General features: G+C 39.7%; 1 protein-coding gene across 1 annotated transcript; it reads right to left on the bottom strand.

Moving 5' to 3' along the window:
• Positions 1–294: 294 nt before the first annotated feature.
• LOC119471120 (cytochrome c oxidase subunit NDUFA4-like) lies at positions 295–703 on the bottom strand. The gene has a single exon (XM_037738230.1). The coding sequence runs from the start codon at positions 701–703 to the stop codon at positions 455–457; it is 249 nt and encodes an 82-aa protein (XP_037594158.1). The 3' UTR covers positions 295–454.
• Positions 704–12,174: the final 11,471 nt, after the last annotated feature.

Below are 12,174 nucleotides of genomic sequence, written 5' to 3'. Positions count from 1 at the left end.
TCTGACATTCTCCCGGGCCCACAGAATGCAGTTTGATTCTTCTTTGTATTTTGCAATCTGTGCTATAACTGCTACCATAATGATGCTGTAGCCACAACAGAAAAACGTACCCTTAGAGTTAGCAATGATTCAGAATATGAACTGAGCTGAATCTGATGGCTGAACAACATGTTACCACGAGAAGTGAAATCCATTGACCAGCAGGAATAAGAGCCACATGAAAAGAGGAAGATGATCTTTCAGATTTCCAGACTCCAGTTTGAGCATCAAGTTGGATAATAGCTTTTTTTCCCCCAAGTTTCAGTTCTTTATTAATCAGTGTAATCTCCAGTAGATTGCATCAACATGATTTCATGCATTTAGAGGAGAAATATTTCCTGATTAAGTGGAAAATGGTGCAGATGGCTTCTGGAAGACCTTCATTCTAAAGTAGCTTTATAGTGAAACATTTCATTTAGAAATCTGGACCTTCTTTCTCCAGTATGCTGTAATCCTCATTCACTGAGTAGAACTTGTATTGATCATTGGGACCCAGTTTGTTCCAGGGCTCTGGGTTATTCTTTCTGTCCCAACTAACATCTAGATTGAATAATGCCAAACACAAGAGATACAGTGCTGCTCTCGTACCTCCAGCTCCAACAAATATAAAAACAGGTATCAAGCTTGGATGTATGTTGGCCTGACTGATGATCTGGCAGAGCATGTTTGTGGCAGAGGCCTCCGATTAGAAAGGCGAGAACCAGCTTAGTCATCAGGCCCTGGGCTAGGTAGTATCTGCCAGCTAATAACTTTTAAGATTACATAAGACACCCAAACAGATAAAACAAGGTTTTCCTTTCTGTATCCTCTCTCATTGCCAAATGTCCAGCTTAGAGTTGCCCGCTTTCAAAAATGCCAAACACATCTCAGTGTAGGTCATTTCCTGTGGTCCCCTATGTGGGTAAAATCCTTGGCTCTACCGACAAATTCCAAGTGGGTTTGTTTTGGAGGCATCTTCCTCTCTAAATCCTAAATAGTCTGTTGATACTCTTAATCTGAGTATCAAATTTTTGAGGGGTAGAAAAGGGCAGTGTGATCTGAAATGTCATCCCAGTTTCAGGTTTGAACTTGTTAAGGAAATACCTGTGTCCTCAGTGAAGTACTCTTTTTGGTTTGGATGTGGTATCCTACAAGTTCCAAATGATGAAAACTAAATGGATGAGTTCTCGTGGAGATAATTTCTAAATACTTAAGCAGTTAAAACTAAAACTATGTCTCTGTGATTTCAGTGATGGGACTCTTCCTCGCCCCCCACCCCACCCAGCCAAATACCTCCAATAGCTTGCAAATTAGGTAATAATGGACATGGAGAGTTATACTATAAAACAAAATGTCACCCCACCATCCCAATACCAAGAATCTGATCTTGTAGTAGAGGATTAGGAAAACCATGAGAAGCCCAGAAGAAGAATACATTGTGTGCCTTTACATTTCTTGTCAGGACATCCTTCCATCCTCAGATAACTAGCTTTGGATGTCCCTTGCTCTGGTCTCTGTGCTATCTCCCAGAGTCCTGGACACACCTGCAGCGTTCAGAGACCAGAAGAACATGAATCTCTGTCAGATTCTTCAGAAAAGAACATCTATAAAAAAGACATCTTTTTCCTACCACTTCTCATAATCATAACTTTGATGGACTTTGGGCTAAAATTTCCTTTTTTCATGAGGAATGGAGTTGAGTGAGGGAAGGATAAAGATGTGGGTTGATGAAAATATTTTTCATTGTTGAGCAGCATTTGTGCATGAAGCATGTGGCACAAGATTGCCAGGTGCCAACCCTGGAGTGGAGTAACAAATACTCATTTTCATACTTGCTAATAGTTCTAGAGCAATGTGCCCAAATGAAAAACTACATTTCTCTCTCGCTTCTCAGGGTTGGGGTGAGAATGAGTTATAAGCTGACATAGTTGGGTGAGTTTTCCAGGAAAGCTTCTGCTGTCTGGAATGCAGATGTGAAGGCTGGACCTCTTAGAGCCATCTTAGACCAAAAAGGGATCTTGCAAATGAAAGTCTCAAGTTAAAGATTACAAAGCAAATGAAAGAAGAATGTGAGATCCTTGATCATCATGGAGCCTCAATTCTGGATGTCCTTCTTCCAGACTTCTTTCACTTGAGAAGGTTAACTATTTTTTTTCAAGTTATTGTTACTTTGTTTTATTATATGCTATTAAACAATCCAATATGGGTTATGAAGAGGAATACCCAGTTATTTGAAGTTATTTTGTATTCAGTTTGTTAAAATCGTATGATTATGATTTTCATGTTGGGTGGTTGTTTCAAGGGTGTTTATTATTATAATTTTATATGATTGTTGTAATGCATAGATAATAATGATTACATTCTCACATTCTCTACCACAGGGAGCCATTTTTTTCAGATTAGAATCCCAAATTGAAAAGTCATCACGGTCTTTTATAAAAGAAAATGAATTGAAAAGTTCTGGGGTGGAAGGTGGAGGGAAGAGAGGTGATAACCTGGGAAAGCCTGGAAAAAGTCCTGGAAAGACAAGGTTATAGGATCCTGTTTCTCATCTGGAAAGTCCCCTTTTTGGTTCTCATCTGGAAAGCCCCCTTTTTGGTTCTCATCTGGAAAGCCCCCATTTTGGTTCTACCCTAACCTTCTCCCCTCCCCAAATCATCCGCTGGGTACCAATTGTGGTAGGAAGAGTTTGCTATTTTTCACCATTCTTTTGTGCTGTTCTGCTTTTTAAAAAATTGGACTTTGGGGTTGTTAAATAAGATTTATAGGAGGCCGTTGTTTTAGATTGAGCTCCTGTGCTAGACGCCAACAGACCAAATCAAAATATAGTCCATGCTAAGTACCACATAATCAAATCAAAACTTTTTAAGGAAGGAAGATAATGCCCTAAAAGGCCAGTGTTTTTCTAAAAAAAAAATGGGAGATTCACAGCAAACAATCAGAAAGGGACTAATCAACCTGAGCCAGCATGATAAGGAAGTCCTCTCTACTTTCTGTTTTTTTGTTTGTTTTGTGTATGTGGTTTTTTTGTTGTCGTTTGGTTGGTTGCTTAGCTCTTGTATTACTCTCTTTTCTTGTTCCTGCTCAATCTACTTTACAAAAACCAACTGTTCTGATATGTTCAGTGGAGCTTCCCTCTATTTCTAGATGGAATGCTTTCTGGTTCATGAGTCAGTAATAAAAGCCAATTACATCTTTAAATTAAATTTATGACATTTTATTTTTAACAATTCTGATAACCCCACAAAGGGACCCAAAGGAAAGACTGCTGATACCTTTGAAGTCTACTGTCTTCCTCAGAGAGCCTGGAAGTCATGAGCAACTTTCTCTCTTTTTCTGTCTCTCTCAGGTCCAAGTTCTGCTGTCTTTTATATTTGAGCACCTTTAACTCTTTGTCTTTTTGGTCCCAAGAGTTTATTTGTACTGTGGCAGGGTGTATAATTTTGAGAGTTCACAATGATCAATGGGCTTTGGTTTTAAAGGTAAATGAGAGCAATTGCAGTAAATGGCAGTCACTTCCAGAAGGTGACCCCATCTTTCACAAGTTTTCAGAAAACTGGATTTCCTTCTCTTCATTGCTTTTATTCTTACGGGCTAAGGTAAGGAAAAATCATTGGCTAAGTTGGTCAAAGGAATCTCAGAGCCAAGCCACAGCTTGACTGGTGGGCATTGAGTTGGACACCAAAAAGCTGCCAGTGGACCTGTCACTTACCAAAAAACTTCTTTGTTAGGATAAGTTGGTCATGGATGGGTTAGATGATACCAGGTCACCTGCCAACCTCAAGAAAATTCCTATGCAATGAAGAACGCAATGAAAATAGCACACGACCAAGCCCTATGGTGTTTCCTCCTTAAGCTTTTATCTCAGCTCTGAGAGACCCAAGATTCAATGTAAAAATTGGATCCTACCATCTAAAGGACTGAGTCCTCCACTTTCCAGTATGCCTTCCTTTTTCAAGTATAAAAATTATGGCTCCAGAAGCTGTGAATACTTAACAAAAGTGGCAATTTTTTATCAAAGATAATTCAGAATTACAATAGCCATATGTGGAACATTCCAAGTGGAGAAGATTGTTCATCTGAAAGGATACTTGAAACCCACGTTTCCTGAATTAGGAAGATGGAATGGGATGCGTATTTTAATTGGCAGAGAGAAGCTTCTAAGAGATTACAAGATTCTAAAATAGCTTTTTTAGATTTATTGCAAAAAGCTAATGAAAAATTGAAAATACAGGCTATCTCCAACACCAAGGATTATATGATTGATGGGAGTCCCACTGCCCTGCTCTATTCTCCTTTCCCTGAGTATTTACAGCCTATTAATCCTCTGTCTGAATTACCTTTCTTCCCTGAAAAATAAAAATGGTTTTACAGTTTCCGTATAAGAAAAAAACCACCTGAGAATTCTTGAGATAGTCCTTGAGTGACTTATGATCTTTGGACAAAAAACGAGCTTAGGGCTATAGATAAAGAATTTCCTAAACCTAGGGAAGCTCTCTTCTTTAGCATTCTGCCTTCTACACAGTGGATAATACAACCCAGCCAACCCTAGCCACCACCTTTATAAATGGACTCTCCCCTGAAATTATCTGGTTCATAAAAACACAAAAGATAGGGTAGGAAGCTACAGGTTTAGATGAATTAGTGATTATAGCTGAATATTTTGAAAGGACCTTAGAATAAGATGAGAAATGAAGAGCTTCCAAATCATTCATTTTGCGTTTTAAGCAACTCCATAGCATCAACAATTTAAATGACGTTTGGACCTACCACCGTGCTTTCCTAAGAAGTTACCCTTAGAAAACAGTTTCCAAGAAAATGTTGCCATTTGTGCAAACATTTTTTTTTGTTTGAAAAGTTATTTTCTTTGAAAACAAGAAATGCAAGGTAATAGAAACTGCCCTCAAAGATTTCAAAGGTGGCCTCTAAAAACAAGCTGCCCACCCTCTGGTAGCCATATGCATGTTACCCACCAGGACTGATGGGCCTCTGTGGAAAACTATGGTAAGCCACTACCAGTGATGCATTTAAATAGTCAGGAGGAGACAAAGATAAAAATACACTGGAGGTCTCATCCAATTTTAGTAGATACTTGAGGCACTCTTTCTACTTTACACCCCACTTTTACAAGACAGCTTTTCTCTTGGAACAAAAAGGAAATGTTAGCTGTGGAGGTATGAAATCAAATTCAAGAAGAATTTGCTTCTCAACCTGTACAAGTGACTCGAGGCCCTTTTCTGAAAAACATTCTTTTTTTGCTGTGTAACACAATCCTGGTCAAATTATTGGACAGAGACCTTCTGTTTGAGCTAAAAGGCCTGATATGATTTGCCTCTAATAGAGACTTGACTCCGAAATTTCCTGACTCACCTGAGCCAGATCTCCTGTACACGTGACCATCTGTCCTAGATACAGGGGAAGAGGACAGTCCACAAAATGTTCTTGACTTAACTGAGATACTCAATGACATATTAGCTGTGTCTAATGCTCGTATGGAAAGAATAAAAAGTGCAGACCCTATTAAAATTTAAATACACCCTACTAAGCCTCTTCCAAAATTCCCTTAACATCCACTAAAGCTGGAGGCCATACAAAGTCTTGAGCCAATAATAGAAGACTCAATTGCTCGGAGATTAATTATATCATTCACCAATCCTTGTAACTCCCCAATCTTCCCTGTAGAAACCTAATAGGCAAAGGTAGCAGTTTGTTCAGGATCTACAAACCATTAACAAGATAGTTATTTTCCCATTTTCCAGTGGTTCCAAACCTTACTCTTGTATCACAGTTTCTCCCAGATTCTAAATGGTTTACAGTGGTGTACCTATGGTTAACCTTCTTTAGCATTCCAGTTGACCCCAACAGTCAATATCTGTTTGCTTTCACCTGGAATAATCCATAATATACCTGTATGGCCATGCCTCAGGGGTTTACTGAAGGCCCTTCCTATTCCTCTGAGTGCTTGAGACTTGAGGGCTCTCCAGTTCCTAGAGGCTTGACTCTCTTGCAATATGTGGATGGCCTCTTACTTTGTTTACTGACTGAGGAGGATCCCAACATGAGTCTATCGATCTGTCATAATGGGAGAAAGGGACATAAGGTTTCCCAAGACAAATTATAGTTATGATCAGATACTGTTCACTATTTGGGACATGATGTAAGTGCTGTAGGTCTCTAGCTGTCTCCTAATAAAGTTAGGCTTATCCATATAAGAAGGAGACAGCTTTGCAGGTGTTTAGGTTTAGTTGGATATTTCTATCTGTGGGTCCCCAATATTTTCCTACTGACATATGAAGTCACTAAAAGCTCAGTTCTTGAACCCCTTCCTTGGGAAGAAAAACATGAGCTAGTTTTTGTAGGATAATAAGGACATTACAAAGTTACAAAGCTCTGCTGGTTTAGGATTGCTCAATTATTCAAAACCTTCCACCCTGTTTGTGCAAGACAGTAATAATCAGGCCTTGGGAATGCTCACACAGCTACATAGTGGAGGGTTTAGGCTGTGGATTATTATAGTGCTTAATTAAACTCAGTCACCAGGGCATACCCAAATTTCCTTAAAGCTAGATGCAGTGGAAAAACTGGTTGTGGCTTCTGCAAATCTGATCTTAGGTAATACTCTGTATCCCCACGCACCACATACAGTACAGTCTTCTCAATTCTGGCTGTGAGCAGACTAATCTCTTATGAAATCCGTTTACTCTCACTCTTTAATCTTCATCTAAAATGCTGTAATGCTGTTAATCCTACTTTGTTGCCCTTATCTGATGAAGGTAAACCACCTGACTATAACATGATAACCTCTCAATTAGTCATTTCCCATCTTGATTTGCAGGACATTCCTTTTGAAAATCCTTTTTGAGTCTTTTTTTTTTTTTTTTTCCTGTGGATGGATCTTAATGTTAAAGATCAGGAAGAAAACTTTTGTGCTGCATATGCATTCACCATCCAATATGAGCTCATGGAAAGTGGCAAACTGCCCCACTTGAAGTCCATCAACAGGCAGAGCTTTGTGCACTTGTCCGTGCCTGCATTTTATCTAAAAACCGGTCTGACTGACAGTTGCTGTGCATTTGTGGTGGTTTCTAACTTTGGAATGCTTTGGAAACAAAACGATTTATTCACATCTGCAGGCATGTCATTACAAAATGACCCACATGTTCATGAGTTCCTTACTGCTGTACTGCTGTCTAAAGAGATTGCTGTCATAAAAAAAACAGGCTTCTACAAAGAAGCCTGAATATCAGCAAGATGCTCTACCCAGCTTTCATGCCAAAAATAATAGTCAACCCTGTGTGGTCTGTTATCTAAATCCTTCAGCTAAAAACTATAAAGCAGTGGTCCGCAACATTTTTGGTGACTGGTTTCACGGAAGACAGTTTTTTCACAGATGGGGTGGAGGTGTGGTTACAGAACGATTCAAGTGCATTACATTTATTGTGAACTTTATTTCTATTATTAATACATTGTAATATATAATGAAATAATTATACAGCTCACAGTAATGCAGAATCTATGAAAGCCCTGAGCTTGTTTTCCTGCAACTAGATGGCCTTATCTGGGGGTGAGGGAAGACCATGACAGCAGAAGTGTGTTGCTTATGTTCAATCTATTCTGTAACCTCGTTCAGGTTGCTGTCACTGCAGAAAACCCTGCTTCACAAAGATAGGATGTTAGAAATGGAAGCGGGCTTTTCAGTGCTTTTGTGGCAATTGCAGAATATTCTACCTTGATGATTAGGATTTGAAGTTGTCTTAAACATACTTTTAAGGCCACTGTCCTTTGCAGTGTCAAGCAGTTGGTCCTCTTCTAGCATGGACAAAGTCAGTTCACCTGGCTTATTCACAAACGGGTCACAGATCCATTCCTTCCCAGTTTGGGGGTCTTTTGTGGTTGGCAAGTAATGCTCAGACTCTTCTGAAATCTGAAATAGGTCATCTATCTGAAAAAAAGAAGGCCCTGGCTCAGCCTCTTTCAAAATCTCTCCTGAGGTTTGAAACATGTCAGAAATCCCCATGTTCACTCGTCGCCCCCATAATTTTAGTTTGGCTTTGAATGCAGTCACTTTATCTGCCAATTTGAACACAGTTGTCATTCTCCACCAAAGTGACAGATTGAGTTTGTTGAGCAGGTTGAATATGTCACACAAGTAAGCAAGTTTTGCAACCCGTACTGTGTCACTGAAATGTGCTGACAGCGGTTACTGTTTTTCTAAAAGAAATCTTTGGAGTGGCTCTTGTAATTCAAAAACTCTAGCCAGAAATCTACTTTTAGAAAGCCATCTCACTTCTGTGTGTAAGAGAAGGCCTGTGTGCTCTGCGTCTATCTCCTCACAGAGCTGCACAAACAGACATGAGTTAAGGGCACGTACTTTAATGTGGTTGATCATTTAATCTCATGCTGCAAAATGTTAAGTTCAGGTGATGTTTCTCAGCTAGCCACCATTTCTCTATGACACAGTGCGTAGATTCACATTCAGAAGTAACCTCTTGGACCCTAGTAGTGAAACTAGAAAGCCATCCAGTCATGGCAGCCACTTCATCTGTGCATACACAATACAAAATTATCATTTCAGTTTTCCTGATATGTAATAAGTCAAAGACTTGAATAGTTCTGTGGTCATCGTGTCGGCTGGCAATGAAAGTGCACATAACACATCCTCATGCACATCCTCCTGAAAAATATAGTGCACAAAAACAAGAAATGTTGCCTTGTTGTCAGCATCGGTAGACTCATCAACCTGGATTGTGTACCACGGAGACTCATGAATTCTAACAATTATGCCTCCGCATCCTCTGCTATTTCATCAATTCATCAGTTACTGTGCTAGCCGAAAGAGGAAGACATGCCGCTTTTTGAACTGCAGTCTCTCCTAAAGTTCATGACGTATGTCCTTAGCAGCAGGCAGGATCAATTCTTCACCAATAGTAAAGGGCTTCTTAGCTTTAGCGATACAGCTAGCCACTAAGAATGATACTCTCAGTGCAGACACATTTGATGAAGTGGTGTCCTTCAATAATTCCTTCTGTTCTTTGTGTTCATGTTTATTTTTTCTTTTTGAAAAACTCCAGAGGCTTACCTTTTAATTCAGGGTGCTTTGTCTGTATGTGGCAACGCAGTTTTGAAGGTTTCATGGCTTTGTTAGATAGTTGGTTGCCACATATTATACATAGTGGGCTTGGAGAATGTGAATCACCTGTTGCAATACACCTGTAATTTAAGTAGGACTCTTGGTATTTTCTTTTAAATGCAGCTTTCTCTTTGCCCAGTCTTAGTCTTCTGCTGTCTCATCATTGGGTCTTTCCCCTTTTCAAATAAGCTCTCCAGTGACATTTTTTTTTTAACTCACTTTGGCTACAGTTGGCTTGTGGGCTTACCAAAACTGTGATTAAGATGAGTGCTCAATGCGGGAAAGTGTCACGGACCAAATTGGTGAATAAAATAATGGGCGGACCACAAGTGGAGTTCAGTAAGTGTCAGATTCTGACTTAAAGCCTGCCAGATGCACTCAACTCACTTGCCATTGTAAAGGCTGCCACCAGATGCAGCTTAATTTTCACTTGCCACTCACCGATAGGGTTTTGATACGAGTCTGCAAGCAATTGATTTATTAGGGTCTTTGTGTAGTCAAACCTCTCTGCTAATGTTAATCTGTATTTGCAGCTGATCCCCAGCACTAGCATCACTAGCATCACTGCCTCAGCTCCATCTCAGATCAGCAGGCATTAGAGTCTCATAAGGAGCGCGCGACCTAGATCCCTCGCACGTGCAGTTCATGATAGGGTGTTTATTCCTAATAGAATCTAATGCTGCTGCGGATCTGACAGGTGGCAGAGCTTGAGTAGTAATGCAAGTGATGGGGAGTGGCTGTAAATATAGATAAAGCTTCGCTTGCTCACTTGCCACTCACCTCCTGCTATGTGGCCTAGTTCCTAAGGGGCCAAGGACCAGTTGCTGGTCCAGGTAGCAGGGAGCATGCTTTATAGCAGGGGTCCTCAAACTCCAGGCCACAGACTGGTTAAGCAGGGCTTGGGGATCCCTGCCATAAAGCATGTTCCCTGCTACCTGACTTTGCCTCCTTACACCCAGCCATTATTGCCTATGGGAAACAAAATGTTCCTAAGGATGAAAAAGAATATTGGCAATGAGAGGGATGCTATTTTAATTTCCTTTCCTAACTGTGGCAAAACTAGGAGGATTACATGGTGTTCCCAGACTTCCTTAAGAGAACTTGGTTAGGCTCCTTACATTTCTTTACCCATAATGGTATTGGTAAGATGCCATTATACAAAGAATCAGTAGGTATTGGTGAGGAAACTGTCATAAAATTGCAAAAGCTATTTATAATCAATGCTTAATCTGCCAATCTCTGAAGCCTCGGAAATCCCTTTCTGTTCTTCCTGGGATGACTCCTGTCCATCAGGCCCATTTGAGCATTTATAATTAGATTCCATTTAACTCCTACCAAGTATGGGTTATCAATATGTACTTGCTGTAGTTTGTATGTTTTCTGGGTGGGTCAGGCCTAGGATGGGATAGTCAGAATAATAGTCTTTCTGGTGCATGCTCTCAAAAGTCTTAAATTCCTGCATGCAGTCATCCACCCAATGCCAAATAGTCTCTCTACAGCCAGAATGACAAAAGCTCACAGAAATGTGTAACAATGAGGACACCCTAACCTGTGAATAATGCGTTGAGACTGAAAATCCAGAGTGATGATCACTAAGTGTAGCAATGATGCCCTAGGTCTCATCTGGGTGAGAGCCTGACCAAAAGCAGGGGTTTGTTAAATCACATTTATAGGAGGCCATTGTTTTAGACTGAGCTCCTGCACTAAATCCCAGCAGACCAAACCAAAATGCAGTCACTCATGCTAATTGCCACATAATCAAACTGCAACGTTGAGGAAGCAAGATAATCCACAACCCTGCACCCCACAAAGGCCAGATTTTCCTAAAAATAGGAGATTCACAGCAGGCAATCAGAAAGGGCCCAGTTACCTTGAGCCAACACACCTCTCTGCTTTAACCATTGCAAAGAAAGTGACCTGAAGTAACCTGATGTTAACCATCCCACATTTATTTTTCGTGATTTTCTGTTTCCTGTTCTTTCGCAAGCTATCTCACAAAACGGACTGTTCTGCCCTGTCCAGTGACGCCTCCATCTATTTTTACATTGGAAGCTGACTGATTCATGAGTCACTAGTAAAAGCCAATTGGACATTTAAAATAAATTGGTTGAAATTTTGTTTTTTAACAGGGTACATAAAGAGATTAATTATAATTATTTATAATTCTTGATACCTGGGAGGCTGACTGATTCATGAGTCACTAATAAAAGCCAATTAGACATTTAAAGTAATTGGTTGAAATTTTATTTTTTAACAGGGTACATGAAAAGATTAATCATAATTCTTGATTCATGATATGCTTTTATCAAATGTCTATATAAGGACTTCTGTTACTAACAACAATAACAACAATAATGTAATACACATTGCTAAAACCACCACCTAACATGAAACTAGAACCCTGACAACAACTTCCATCTATGTGGTTTTTACTCATTTCCTGTCCTTGGATGCAAGGGGGAAATATTTGCATTCCATTTTTTTAAAGGAGTAAAGAAAGTAAAACAGCTCAGTGGATTTTCCATGTTCTAAGAGTTTGACTATTTCCCAGTGATTCTCTAAGGTTGCACAACTTGACTCACCTTTTTAGGAAGCTGACTCTTTGACACTTGGGAACTGAATTTTATAGAAGCATTAACCACGCAAATTTCCTAGAAATCTCAATCTCATTGAACAAGTAAATCCTGTTGCTGTATTTGTCACTAGTCATAGGCAGAAACATCTTTTTTTCATAAGTATAGGAAATATTAACCCTTATTTTGTTAAAACTGTTACTTTACCAAAATACCGCAAACATTTCATCAAAGACACATACAGACTGTGTGCTGAGCAGTGGCTATAAATTGCCCGATCATCCTTGATTTTCTTTCTTGTCCACAATGAGTATCTGCAATTGCCCATAAACCTAAAGGTGAGAGGACGCTGGAAACGGTGTTATGGTCCTCTCTGCACTAACCGTCACCTAATCTTGTGATTCTTCCAACCTTACAAAAGAGAAGAAAACAAAAAGCAGAGACCATTTTGGG

This window comes from Cebus imitator, unplaced genomic scaffold, assembly GCF_001604975.1.
Source record: "Cebus imitator isolate Cc_AM_T3 unplaced genomic scaffold, Cebus_imitator-1.0 Scaffold51, whole genome shotgun sequence".
Taxonomy (NCBI): domain Eukaryota; kingdom Metazoa; phylum Chordata; class Mammalia; order Primates; family Cebidae; genus Cebus; species Cebus imitator.
Note: the sequence above shows the minus strand (reverse complement) of the source record. Positions and strands in the feature narration are given on the sequence as shown.

Bases quoted from the DNA above. Each gene is read 5' to 3' on its own strand.
- LOC119471120 (XM_037738230.1), bottom strand. From the start codon at position 703: ATGCTCTGCCAGATCATCAGTCAGGCCAACATACATCCAAGCTTGATA.